At 37.2% G+C, this 14570-nt stretch overlaps 3 protein-coding genes across 8 annotated transcripts in view; 2 read left to right on the forward strand and 1 right to left on the reverse strand.

The window, feature by feature from the left end:
- sgsm1a (small G protein signaling modulator 1a) overlaps positions 1-3980 on the forward strand; it is a 50652-nt gene extending 46672 nt beyond the window's left edge. For all 6 annotated transcript variants that reach the window (XM_041787646.1, XM_041787648.1, XM_041787651.1 and 3 more), the window contains one exon: positions 2320-3980. In XM_041787646.1, the coding sequence (XP_041643580.1) occupies positions 2320-2408 (89 nt within the window). In that variant the 3' untranslated portion in view covers positions 2409-3980. The remainder of the gene's footprint in view (positions 1-2319) is intronic.
- Positions 3981-7266: 3286 nt separating this feature from the next.
- On the forward strand, positions 7267-10572 carry pxmp2 (peroxisomal membrane protein 2). Its single transcript, XM_041788400.1, has 5 exons — positions 7267-7443; positions 7849-7971; positions 8208-8370; positions 9972-10091; positions 10186-10572. The coding sequence occupies exons 1-5, from the start codon at positions 7334-7336 to the stop codon at positions 10252-10254; spliced, it is 585 nt and encodes a 194-aa protein (XP_041644334.1). The 5' UTR covers positions 7267-7333; the 3' UTR covers positions 10255-10572.
- A 108-nt stretch (positions 10573-10680) lies between these two features.
- isg15 (ISG15 ubiquitin like modifier) lies at positions 10681-14566 on the reverse strand. The gene is made up of 2 exons (XM_041788401.1): positions 13004-14566; positions 10681-12896 (listed from the first exon to the last, which is right to left on the reverse strand). The coding sequence occupies exon 2, from the start codon at positions 12882-12884 to the stop codon at positions 12417-12419; it is 468 nt and encodes a 155-aa protein (XP_041644335.1). The 5' UTR covers positions 12885-12896; positions 13004-14566; the 3' UTR covers positions 10681-12416.
- Positions 14567-14570: the final 4 nt, after the last annotated feature.

Raw genomic sequence — 14570 nt, forward strand, 5'->3', positions numbered from 1 at the left:
GTTCCTTCCAAGTACATTTTATTACTAGGATTTGGTATCTCCAGCTCTGCAGTGTAGAACCATTTTACATGCCACATAATGCTGAATGTGTCATTCATCAGCCTCTTGTGATATTTGTGTGCTGTTTTTGTATTTTCCACTTTTCCAATCTTCAAAATGCTTCTTCAGCATTGACAATGAACAATAGATCTTGAAAGGTGATAGCGCCCTCTGCTGGTTAAAAAAAGGAGTATTGCATCCACTGGTTTTGTTAGATTGATTTGTTTTAAATTAAAATTGTAATGTAGGGTTAGGTTAAATCTCTATGCATAATCTTCTCCTCATATTAAAAGTGCCTCTAATTCTACATATTAAATTATCTTTTGTTGGGACCTCAGCTTTGGAGTGTCGACAAGACAAGAAAACTGCAAATTATAGAAAAGAAATTAAATGATTTGAAGATTTTTCATGCATGACAAAGGAAGTGGCTCTAAATATTTTGGTTATGTTTGCAACAAGGGAACAGAAGTTGACGTGAATAAATGCTAGTCACAATACAGATTGTTTGAGAGATTCAAATGTTTGAAACCAGTTGATTTTTTTATGATATTTTAGACTTATTTTTAGGCATTTATGCTTTTATTAGAGAGACCGTGCACAGAGCTGGAAAGTGGGGAGAAGAGGAGTAGGGAATGATTTGTAGATTTGAACCGGCTCCTTCCTTTGAGGACAACAGCCTCTGCACATAGGGCAAACTGACCCAGCCACTAGGCTTCCAGCACCCCTGGTCACTGTTTTATAGTACAGTGATACATTTCCTGAGCACTACTTTCATTCATGGCAAATTGCAGCTTCTGGTAAGTTGAAAATGACTGTAAGTCAACTATAACCTGACACGCCAGATAGACTATTTCATTTATCATTGCATGGGATTTATTTCACATCCATCTAAGCAGCTGCCCATAGTCTGTGTGTGAAGGGCAGAACCTTTGAAGAAAGTTCTGTCCATCACATTCATTACAGGCCAATAGTGAACATGCACAGCCATGGTAAGTCAACTGCCTAGTGTGAGCTCAACAGGTAGCCATTATCATTGTTCTCTGCCAGTGGAGCCTGTTGTTGAATCAAAATCATGCCGAAGACAGTCAAGATAAGAGGAAACACATCTTTTCCACCAAGAAAAGCTTTTGGTCTACCTCTCTGAACTTCTTTTGATAAAGAAATGTTGTCCAGTTCTGATGAAGACTGATGTTATAGCTACATCTGAGCTAATTGCATCACCAGCTGCCACTTTTTACTGGCTTTCAGCACAACTAAACCACCAAAAATCTTGGCGTGATTTTTGACTGCTTTTAAATTTGACAAACACATAAATTCTGTAGTGAGAGGCTGCTTTTATCAATTACGTTCCTTAGCAAAAGTGAAACCATTTTTATCTTTTACAGACACTGAAAAACTTATCTACACTTTTATAACGTCTCAGCTTGACTACTGTAACTTCCTCTATTTTGGGGTCAGTCAGTCCGCTTTGTCTTGCCTGCAATATGTGCAAAACGCTGCAGCCAGATTTTAACAAGTACACACAAACAGCAGCACATCACCCCTGTACTCGTCTCCCTTCACTGGCTCCCAGTTGATTTTAGAATACATTTGAAAATTTTATTGCTGGATTTTAAATCTCTCCATGGTTTAGCCCCCTCCTATTTATTGGACCTTTTAATCTGATATACCCGGTCCCTCAGATCCTCTGAGCAGTCTCTCCTGGTTGTCCCTAGAGTCAAACGCAAACTCAGAGGTGACCGTGCTTTTACAGTGGCAGGTCCACGTCTGCCTCCTCAAATTAGAGGTGCAATCCATTTGCATTCATTCAAGACCAAGCTCAAAATCCACCTGTTTTCCTTGGTTTTTGATACTGCTTATAAACTTCTCCATTCTGAGCTACATTTTCCTCTCAGTGAATGTGTACTCTGTGCCATTTTATTGTGTCTTTTCTATGATCTCCTGTATTGTTTGGTTGTTTCTTATTATGCTGTAAGTGGGAAGCACTTTGGTCAGCTGAAAGCTGTTTTGAACGTGCTATATAAGTAAATAAATAAAGTCTGCTTACGTCCATAGTTACTACCTTATTCTCTTTAAATGACACTGGATGATCTGCCAGTTTTAAGACTGGGCACAAATGTTTCAGATCAGAGCTTTGCGAGAGGGATCTGCCTGATGACAGACATTGAATCTGACCAATCCATCAGCTTTGCTAGGTTAACTCAGCAAACATTTGATTAAAAGGGGCTCCATGTGTGTTTATATTCGAAAAGTAACGTGACGTTTGTCTTTTTCTTCCAGAAATGGCCGAACACCACAACATCAAGCAGATTCTGACCCAGGCCAGAGATCTGGTGTGCAAGGTGCAGCTGCTGATAGAGAACAAGTGATTGGCTCCGTTCGTCCTCTTTTTCCTTCCAAATGTCGATGAACAGCTGTAGCAGCATTTAAGTAACACAAATAGAAGCACGCACACAAACACACACAGACATGACACAAGGCCTTTACAATCACTGTTTGCTGCTATGAGCCTTATAACTGTATCCACAATGATGTTTGTGTTGTTAACAGCTGTGTGAGAATATTGTGCTTCATATTTCTCAGTATGTTCACGTGAAAAACAAATCTATCTAAAAGAATATTAGTTTAATTTTAGGTATTTTTGTCTGGAATCCCTCAAGTGTCCATTGAAATCTGAGTGCACTTACTATTTTGAGATGAGTCTGGTTTTTAGTGGCACATTTTAAACCAAAAAATTCACAGCAAACTCAAGCAGAGACTATATTTATGAGAGAAATAAATGATGGTTGTTTGTAATACTTATTTTGATAGTCAGAGTTTAAAGGATAAAACTGAATTTTATCAGCAGGGTTCAGCCCTTATAATGTCCCCCGATAAAAGACTGAATGTCAGAAGTTTTATTTCCTTTAATAACACCCCAAGATCTGATTAATTTTACTGGCATGTTGTCCATTATATAACCTCTGGTATTTAAACCCACATTAATATAAGAATAAGGATTTAGCTTTTATTATCATGTCAGTGATTTAGCATCAAACAGTGTTTTAATGTCCTAGAACTGCCTTCTCAGCCAAATATTATGTCTTATTTGTTATGTGTGACTTGTACTGTACTGAGAGAAAAATGTGTTAAACTTATGCAGATTATATTATGTTTGAACGTGTGAAATCATATCCTTATATTTATGTGACTTATGGATGTGTGAGTAGACATTCATATTAAAAAAACAAGCCTGAGTTTTTTCTTTATGTTGTGACTCACTGTATATTTTGTAAAATTGTGTAGTTTACTCTCCTTGGTTCTCGTCTTGTAACGTCTGGAAGCTGGTTGTTGCATTAAATGTTATTTTCAGCTCGAGCATGATTATGAAAAGAGAGAACAGATGATGAAGGCTTCCACATCGCACTCAGATACTTGAAGCTTGAGAGGGATGAAACAGGGAGATGAAAATGAAAGGCAAAGGCTGTTTAGAATGAATTGTGCATGACTTTATGTTGTAAGGCAGATTTTTGACTCATGAGGACATACAGTTCATATATTTTTAGCCCCTTAAATTAGCACTCAAGTTGATCTTAGTCTCAAACTTTCATCTGCCTACAACTTGAGTATGTTCGTCTTCAGGTGTTGCTTCTTGATTGTGGTTAGATTGGCCCTAAATATCGGTGTTTCTTTGTAACTGCTGTCTGAAAAAACAAACATTTTATTTATTGTAACATTTATTTGCCAAATTATTTATTTATTTATACATGTATTCACTTTTTTCATTCAGATGCTGCTTTATTTGTTAAGCTAATATTTTTTTATTTTGTGGCCAGTTGATCATGTGTATTGTAAAACAATCAAATTCTACACTTGGAGTTCATACATCTATATACAGTATATATTAAATGGTATATGTTTTCTTAATAAAAAATAAAATGGAATCATCATTATTTTCCCAGCATTTTGTACTGTGCTTTTTTTGTATTATCAAATGATAATTTTAGTGGCTACCAAATAGTTTCACATTTGACATAACTACTTTTAAAATGGTTAAGTGAAGTAGTGGAGAGGTAAGATAAAACTCTAGTCAAGTATTGATTTCAAATACTCCTGGACTGCTAAAAATATCCAGCCAGATCTACTTAAAAAAAAAAAAAAAAAAAAAAAAAAAAATTTTTGCATCATTTTCAGGAAGTGCTCACAACTTCACTCATGGCACAGTGATCTCTGTACAACAGGCAAAATCTAAACTACCCTGAACACTTAAACAAATCTTAAACATTTATACCCAAGGGCATCATGGTAAAGTCTGCCTTACATGTCTTTAATTTTCCATGTATTTGCTTTGATACAGCCTCTGAGACCAGCCTGCCCTTTCAGCCATAACCTTATATGGATTATTGTCCTCCTGGAGGGGTCATGAATTGTCCTCTGGACAGTAGTCATGTCAGCAGTCTTCTCCACAATTGCAGTTGTGTGACCTGAACCAGAATGAGAGAATAACGGCACAGGGAACCTTTGCAAAATTGACTTTTCCACAATATTCTAATGTTCTGAGGTAGTTGATTTTAGATACTGTGAACTGTAGGCCATAATCATCAAGATTAAAACAAGAAAAGGTCTTGAAATATTTTACTTTGTACAAGATAAATCTAGAATATGTGGAAATTTAACTTTCTGAAATAAATCAAAGGTAAAGAAATGAACTTTTACATACACTTGTTTGAGAAAGAGATTAGTGGAGGAGATAACCACAATTGTTCACTTTGTGATACAAGCATGAAATTTGATACAGTTATAGCTAAAGGCATTCCAAAGAAAACAGGATATGGATGCATCCTGAATTTTCAACATGGTGCCCATGGAAACCATTTTTCAAAACGGCTAACAATGATAACCATTTTCTCATCAATTTTCTTATCAGGGATGATAATAAAGGATGATGAAGAATAAAAAATGAAGACTAATTATTGTGAAAGTAGTCATCTGTTACAGACAATGTAATAGAGTGGATGTGGAAGCACAGCCAGGGCACAGCAGTGGTGAAACCACTGCTGTGAAACTCAGCATGGGGTTCAGTATCAGCTACATACATTAGCCATTAACATCATTATTTCTCTTTTCAGTATCAGTCTACTCCTTTTAGTGGTAGCGTAGTTTAGTTTCCTAAATGCTATCTAATGTTAGTCGAACGTCGAGTTGATATTAGGCAGATTTAGATGTAGTTAGATAGCTGCACCTGAATTGACAGGATGTGCCAGCACGGAAGAGCCAAGCCAAGGGTAACAGGGCTTTACGTGACTTCATGTAGTTACAGTGCTTAACAAATTTATTAGACCACCTGTCTCAGAGACCATCTAGCATCATGAAGTGCTTTAATGCAGACTCTTTCATTTTCAGTGAGCTCTCCACGTTTTGCCATTTTGAACAGGAATGAGGAATTTCAAACTGAATTCAATTTTTTATACCCAAATTTGAGCTGGCTCACTGGGCTTCTCTGAGAAGTCAGAAATTAATCAAACACAATATTCAACCACTAAAACTCATTTTTCTGTTCAGGAATGCAAGTAAATAATTATAATTTGACATATTAATCAAGAAATAATGATGTGCTTTACTATTTTTTCAGTTTTGTTGTAAATCAGTGAATTTAAAAATGCATGGATAACAATAATAATTATATTTTAGCATTAAAAATATCATTTGGCAAGTAAATAATTATAATTTGACATATTAATCAAGAAATAATAATGTGCTTTACCATTTTTTCATTTTTTTTTTTTTTTTGTAAATCAGTACATTTGAAAATTCATGGATAACAATAATAAAGATATTTAAGCATTAAAAATATCATTTGGCTTAAAGAGCTTCTACATATTGGTGTATTAACCATTGCAGAAACATAAAAATGATTTTGCTTTTACCAGTTTTTACCAATGCTGTTAATTTAGGGCAGCTGTGGCATAAACTTTACTTTGGGTAATGGTCTAATAAATTTGTTAAACACTGTAGTTGGATGGTGTACAAATTGCATGGGAATTAAATGGCAGTGGATGAACGATCGGGCTAGGTGTAGGTCAATTTTTGTAAGAAGAGTTGTGTGAGGCAGTGCAAGTGCTAAAAAGCTGAAACAAACTGCACATCCCTTTGTTTCTGTGAAGAATGTTGAATAGACTGCTGTGACAGAAGACAGAAGTGCTTTCCCTCTCTTTTCATTTTTTAACCCCATTTTATACATCGCTTTAAAAAACACCTCACTCCCCTCACTCTCCCAGAAAAATACCCCCCCCAAAAATGTTTTCATCGATTCACTGAAGGTTATTTCAAGTTCAAGTTTATGTAAAACTTTGTGTAAATTGTAAATATTTCTTTTCTCTTGTGATCAAAAATATCGATAGGAAACTCAATTCAAGTTTCAAGTTTATATAAAACTTTGTGTAAAATGTAAATCATTCTTTCAGTCTTGTATGAAAAAACACTGATCTTAAACTTATTTCAAGTTTCAAGTTCATATAAAACGTAGTGTAAATTTGAAATGTTCTCTTACTCTTGAGATCAAAAGAATTGATCTGAAGCTAAATTCTGAGGTGTCTCTAATTTTCTAATAAACAAAATATAGCAACTTTTGTTCAAACTGTATCAATTTCAGGATTAAAAAACAACCTCAAACTCAGTTTTTTTATTCCATCTTTTCAATTTCTGTGTCATATGAAATTGCAAAAATAAAACAACCCCTGTTTAAGCCACACCCATTTCTGATCTAAGCCCCGCCAATTTCTTACCAAACCTCCACCCTCTCCAATGGTATGGTAGCTAAATTAAACTAATTAGGTCCTTAATATCAGTTAAAAAAAACATTCCTGATAAGAAAACTGATGAGAAAACGGTTATTTTGAAAAATGGCTGCCATGGGCGCCATGTTGAAAACTCTTGATGCCTCCATATCCACATCTTTTGGGAATGCCTTAGGCTATAGCTGTACCAGATTTCATGCTTATATCACAAAGTGAACAATTGTTAAGGAAGTTCTAGTTCAGCTGCCCCACTAGATGTATGTCTCTCAAACATATAATATAAGCCATTATTTTTGACCTTATTTAAATATATATTTCTCAGTCAATGTCTATCCATCGTTGAGCAAAAGTAGGTCAGCTATGAGATTCAGTTAAATTCGTTAATCTTAAATTCATGATGTCAGCGTGAAGGCGTGTCTCCAGACATGACGCAAGTACGTCGACAGGAAGACTTCGGAGGAGTTCCTCTTGAACTTCAGTCGTGTTGTGGTAATGTTGGCACTGTTACAGCAGTGATAATGTCTGTGCAGAGCGTGCAGGTCCGGGATGCGTCCATACATTTCCGTTTACTACAGCAGTATCTGTTTCTCCTGAAGAAATACCCCATCCTCACCAAGTCTATAACCAGGTCTGTAACTCTGCTTGTTCACTCTTTGGTTTGTTTGTTCAGATCCTGAAGCCTGCCTCTCTGTTGCGTCGTGTTTCCACTGCCAGATGTCTTTTTAGAAATGAGAAGTCGTTTATTTAAGAACTGTCAGAGTCAAACCATTGCAGTAAAGTTTATAAAGTCACTGCTGATAGAAAGAAGCCGCAGTCATGTCGACATTTGATAGCTTTTCTTACTTAAATGTTGAAATCAAAGTGCATCTTTGTTTGCACTGACCACACTCTGCCCTCCACTGTGGCTTTAACCAATCAGCATCTGCACACAGACCCTCCCCTATGACTTTATAACTCTTTATTTAACTGCCCTCTCATTTATTAACCTGCTTCAAATTATAAACAGCTGTTTGTGTTTTTGGATATTTTTCAGTGGCATCCTCTCAGCATTAGGAAATCTTCTGTCTCAGGTTTTGGAAGCAAGAAAAAAGGCCAAAAATGGAGCCCTGGTCAATGAGATAGACACAGCTGGAGCTGCACGATATGCCATCTATGGGTGAGTTTGAGAACAGAAACAGATTTAAGGTGGTGGGCATTTCATGGCTCTTCTAGTAAAAGTAAACATATCAGTGTGCTCTCAACAGTGTGAAACTGAGCTTTAATGCTTTAGATTTAGTACCATCAATGAATGCAAACCATAAACAGAGTATACAGTGCCCCCAGTGAATATTAAATATACTTCCGGGTATTTGAACTGTTTTCCTGCAGTCATGCCTCTGTTGTCTGTTGCAGGTTGTTTATTACAGGACCAGTGAGCCATTACTTTTATCAGCTGATGGAGTTGTGGATGCCCACCACTGATCCACTCTGCATAGTCAAACGATTGCTTCTGGACCGGCTTATATTTGCCCCGGGCTTTCTTCTCCTCTTCTACTTTGTCATGAACATTCTCGAGGTGGGTCATCACAGAAAATCTCTTTCCCTGAAAGGTAAAAACAAAAGGTCCCATACTTCCCACAATGCAACTTGTACCATTATACCTTAAGCCCACTTCAGACCAAAGATTTGCAACAAGAGAAGTTAAAACTTGTGTCTGCAACGTTCTGAAAACTTGTCACTCCACCACTGCAACTATGGGAGACGACTCAGGCTTTACTGTCCACTTACGTGTTTATATCTCTGTGGTCAGGGCAATGAACCGTTTGAATGAGTACAGTAATCGTAAGTTACTTGCTTCAGTTGCAGTTTTGCTTTTGTCAAAAAAGCAAAACAAAAAAGTGAGCTGATCCAGACTTTTGGGTCTTCAGTGGATGCTTCACCAAAACACCAGGGGACTTGTACCAGTTTATGCTGTGAGCTTGAGGCTTCAAATATCCTTCCTTTTGTCAAGTGCTGGCGTGACCAGCTCACTTCCTCCCTGGTGTTTGTGTTATTGATTGGCTGTTGAAATACGTGACGATGTGTTCTAAAACCAGCTGATGCCATCTGACAAACTGAATCACTGGCAGTCAGAGGGATTCTAGGGATGTTTCTAGGTGAATATTTTCTCATCCGATAAAACTCAATTTTTAACTGCATTCAACCAACTTATCTAAACTCATTATGTCAGGGCACAGATGGCCAAGCGGTTAGGTTGCATCCCAAGTGTGTGGGCCGCCTGGTTTAAAGTATGGCCTGTGGTTCCTTTCCTGACTATCCCCGACCCTCTCCACTGCCCTCTTCTCTGATTAAAGGCATAAAAACATAAACACATCCTGTAAACCAATGCAACGGTACAACAACTTCACACTGTAATGAAGCAAAGTTGGTTTACATAATATGAGTAATATTAGCAGTGCTAGCACCGCCTGCCTTTGATGCTCTTTACAGGTTAACATCCAAATTCCTGAGCTGAAAATCAACACTCAGTGCTTTGGTTATATGTGAATAAAGTTTGCAAAGCTATGGATGACTAATCTTTTTTCTAGATCTAAAAAGTGCTGTCGGTGCTATCAATTCACCCTTGTTTACATCAGATTAGATTGTGCTAGGACAACTACAGTGGCTACTAGAGGTGGGTGGCAGTTTATTTGGTCATTTGACTGGAAGTGTGGACCTGGAAGGATTAGTAAAATATGGAAATAATTAGTTTAATTAGTTTAACAAAATCTTATTCTGGTGCCAAGTAAAGGGATCTGACCTTTAAGCTGGCTCACTGCACACATTTTCATGCAATTCAATCTGAAACATCTCAGTTTACATAGCTGCGTCTGCCCCCTGTGAAGTTTTAAAATAGTTTGTTACTCTGCGAGTTTTTGGTATGAACTGAGTTTACCTGTGTGACACATTACTCTCCATGAATCCAGTTTAACTGCTGATTTTGTTGTTATTGCTGTTTTTTTAGATTCCCTTTGACCAGTTACTAATTTGTTAATTGGTGGGCTACCCCTCTGTCAAAATAATTTAATATTTTTCTTCCTATTTTAGTATTAAGTCCTCTGTCTTACTTGTTTGTGTTCATCATTAAACACATGTATGGGATTAAATGAATGTATAATAAGTGCAGTGTTGTTTTAGGCAAAAGGCTGGGGAGACTTTGAAAAGAAGATGAGAGCGAGTTACTGGACAGCTTTAAAGATGAACTGGAAAGTGTGGACTCCCTTCCAGTTCATCAACATCAACTTCGTACCTGTACAGGTAAGCATTTTAACGGCACCCTGACACTGAATGGATGATGATTCACATATTGACACCACTGATAATATGTCTCTGTGTCTGTTTGTGCTTTCAGTTTAGGGTGCTGTTTGCCAACATGGTTGCCTTATTTTGGTACGCCTACCTAGCATCTGTGAGGAAGTGAAGCGTCCCGACTTGCAGAAGATTGACCTTGAAGAATCAGCTTCTTCACAGTGGCTTTAATATGATTTGTTTGTCTACTGAACCACTTTGCACCTGTTCTTTATCATGTCAGCAATACTCAGTAGCTCTGATAATCGTCTGCCAACAAAAACCTAACAGCAGGAATGAGCTCAGTAAACATGCTGCTATAATGTTCTTAACACCTAACTGCCTTTGATATACCAGAAAAAAGTACATGTAGTTATTAAAAAGGATGTATTTTTACACAGCACTGGATAAATTTGTAAAAATGTAACTTGAAATTAAATAATTAAGTCTATTTTCTATCAATATTTTTTATCTTTTATTGTTAAGTTTGCTTTTTATGTAGTTCAACATTACAACAGGTGAAAAGTTACTAACGACATTAACATAAATTACTGTAATCGAGTAGCTTTTTGGTATACTTTTGAGTACTTTTAAAAATCACCACTTTTACTTAAGTATATTTTGGGGGAAGTATTGTGCCTCATTACATTTTAAAAAACATCAAGTACTGAGTTAAAACATAAACACTAAAAGCCAAAACAAGGAGGGCCAAGCTGTCTGCCAACAGCAAGAAAATGGAAAGTAATTAGTAGTAGTGATGGTCAGTAGCTCATAAGGAGAAAATGTCAACACATTTAATCCCAAATCAGCTGTTGCATTTACTTTAGGTGACACCTTATAATGAACAACCTGATATTATTTATATTATCTTGTAGTTATATCACATTAAGGAAAGACCTTATCCCCCTGTGAAATCCCTTTGGGCTATCAAAAGAAGCCACTCAGTGCTTCGGTAAACTTTGAATAATCTACTTTTTACTTTTACTTCAGTAGACTTATAGATCAGTACAAAAACTTGGCCTAACAACTGCTTGATATCAGAAATGCATTTGAGCAAAGAATTTTGGGCAAAACTTCCTTTTGGCTTCTTTGGCAGATCAATTTGCAAATCACCCACATAAAAACGAAAGATAAATTGTGCTAGGCTATACAGGTGGCAGCATATACTGTATAATGAAAAAAGAATGGGGCCAAGAATAGAAATGATTTGTTTGTGCCATTTCTGCTACTTTTAATTGCTACCTTTAGTCAATTTGTCACTGTTACCTCTTTTACCAATTTTTGCCACTTTTAACCCATTTTTGCTATTTAAAAAATCTTTTCACCCATTGTTTGCCACATTCAACCCCTTTGGCCTTCTTTTTACCTCTTCACTGATTGTTTTCTGCACATTTAACTTCTGATAACCCATTTTTGCCACTTGTAATCCCTTTTCACACCTTTTATTCCCATTTTTTGTCATTTCAAATAATATCGACCACTTGTAACCCATCCTCACTTTTTAAGCCAATTTTTTTTTTATTTTCGTTGCTACTTTTAAACCATTTTTGTCACAATTATTTAATATTTTTCCCTTTGTTGTCTTAATTTTCTGGTTCCCTGACATTTGTGCACATTATGGATAGGCCTTGAAGTCTGTTGTTACTTTCCAAAGGGTTTAGTTTTAAAAAAACGCTTAAAAACGGGGAGATTACATTCTGAAGAACGGCTAAAATGTTTTATTTTTTTTTAAATAGCTGCTTTGACAAGTGTAGTTATTATCAAGTCAAAACATGAAATATGGTTATCACAGCTTAACTATGAAATGGGACCCCAAAAGCTCTCCCCTTTATTCCCCCTCAGGGGCGGCCTTCACCAAAGTAAAACTTTTACTTGAGTATAATAGTCTGGTACTTTTTCCAGTTTTGAGCATTACTTCCTGCATGAAACATAAGGACACATGGAAATTGTACCTTTTTATTGTCAGATTAACAAAATAACATGTATTTGTGAAAATACAACATTAACATGATACTTTGCCATCAACATATTTGCAAAATTAAGAAAAAAAAACAGGTTTTAAATAAATGACACAGGGGGTGAGGAATGCATTATCTAAAATAAAATCTGTGAGAAAACCATGAAGGCAACAGCACTGATTGTTACTGTCACTTAAATGAGCTATTACAGATCCATCAACACTTCTTGTTTGATTTGTATTTGCTACTGTGTCTCTGTGCTACAACATTGAAACTCAAATGATAAATAATAATCTAAACAGTTTATGAATTAAAGCTAAACGGAGCAGGGGTGTGTTCAGCCTCCTCTCAGGCGGAGCATCAGCTCGATGGTGCTGTGCTCTGTCACCTTATAGTCCGTCAGTCTCCCGCTTGTCATCTCTCTGCCCTGGAAAACCAACCTCTGCTGACTCGCTGCGACGCCCTCCCACTGCTCCACCTTCTTCTTGAAGTCGTTCACTGTCTCCTCCGATGAGATGTCATAGGTGTTCGTCTTTCCCTTCTCGTTTTTTAGGAACACCTGGAAAGTCGGCGGCTCCTGGGTGACCAGCAGAGACACCCGGGAGCCCTGCTGCAGGCCGTAAGAGCTGACGGTCCTGGAATCATCGGTGAGGGCAGTCCTGTGTCCGTTATCGTAGACCAGCCTCTGCCTGGCCACGGAGACTCCGAGTCTGTCCTGGATCATGATCTTCAGGGAGCCCACAGTGGCGCCAGGGGTCACCGTGAGGCTGTGGGACTCACCCAGCATTACGATTGTTATCTCCATGACTCAAAAAGCCTACAGTGAAATTCAAATGAACAAACATCAGTATTCATACATGAACAATTACAAAAAGAAAACATCAATGAAAAAAGTGGCTCCTATTCCGGAGTTGAGCTTCTTACCTTTAGTTTTAGCGTATTAAACTCCTCAGGGAAACTTCTAGAAGTGTTGAGATGATAACAGGTGTGTAGTCGGTGCAGATCAGCAGCTGGGACAGAGGTTTGAGCGCTGCTCTGTTTATAAACTGCAGCAGCTGATAGCCCCGCCCCCCTCCTCCTACTCCTCACATTCGTTTTCTCTTCTCTGACTTTATAAGTTTCTATTTCCCTCTCCTTACGTGACACTGCATCTTCATAACTATGCAGCCAATGAACTTACATCATAACAACTGCAGGAAGTAACACGTGTTTTAACACTTGACGAGTTCAACAAAAACTGAATGTCTGACTGCAGGATTTTAAGGGAATTACCACATGGACTTACAGGCTGATGTAAAGTCAAATAAGTAATATCACTCATTATAAATTAAAAAGATAGAATACATTTAGTACTATTAAAGTTGGTGTGAAAGCAGCTCATATAAGGAACAACATGTAAACAACAAATAAGTTTGCAACTGTAATGAAGCCCCTCATTCCACAGGTTGCTAAAACAGATCACTCACATTTTAAGTGAAATGAAACCGAAACTACGGGATAAAAACACTGTGTGCACAATCAGCAACTTCTATTTTATGGCTAATAAAGGTCTGCCTGGTGTTGGTAAAGTTGGTAGGGAGCAAATAGAAGTAAAAGTGCAAGTCAGAGGTGGAAAAAGTAGAGAACTACTCTACTCAAGTAAAAGTACAGCAACTCTGGTTAACATTTACTGATGTAGAAGTAAAAGTACAGGCTTATAAATCTACTCAAGTAAAAGTTAAAAGCATCTAATTTAAAGTTTACTTGAAGCACTGAGATGCTGAGGTGTTCTACAGTAAAATATGATCTTTCCTTATTGGCAATAATAACATGAGAATAGATCTCCAACCAGGTTTATCAGGTAAGTACAAGATACAAAAAGTACAAGATTATTGTGCTCAAGTAAAAGAACATTTACACTAAGAACAGTACGAGTACACAAAAAGCTACTCAATTATGGTAATTTCAGTAAAAGCAATTAGTGTCTTTGCTGTACGACATCTCCAAGGTGTCATGGGACGAAGTGGACACACCAGTGTAAGTAGGTCTCCACTTAAAAACACCAGTGATATATCCAGGCTCTTGCTGCCCATCAGTCTACATCAGTGATCATTAACTGGCGGCCCGGAGGACATATCAGGCTTCTCATCCGGCCCCAAAAGACTATTGAATTCAGAAAACATATGTTTTTAAGGGTATCCGTTTTCTTTATATCCCTATAGCTATTAAATCAACCCTAAAAACAATTGATATTGGCTCATTCACAAGCGAAACATCACTAGTGGTAGAGTTTATAGTAACTGTGCTGTCACTGACTGGAGCTTGCATGTACATGTACATGTGCATGTACGAGTTTGTTGAAAGGGGTGATGCTGTGGCTACTAAGGCTTACAGGTACATCTCAAAAAATTACAATATCATGGAAAAAGTTCAATATTTTTTGTCACTCATTTTAGAAGGTGAAACCCATATATTATATAGACTCTTTACCAAGGTTGTTATAGTTAACTAA

Source organism: Cheilinus undulatus, linkage group 5, assembly GCF_018320785.1.
Source record: "Cheilinus undulatus linkage group 5, ASM1832078v1, whole genome shotgun sequence".
In the NCBI taxonomy this organism is placed as follows: domain Eukaryota; kingdom Metazoa; phylum Chordata; class Actinopteri; order Labriformes; family Labridae; genus Cheilinus; species Cheilinus undulatus.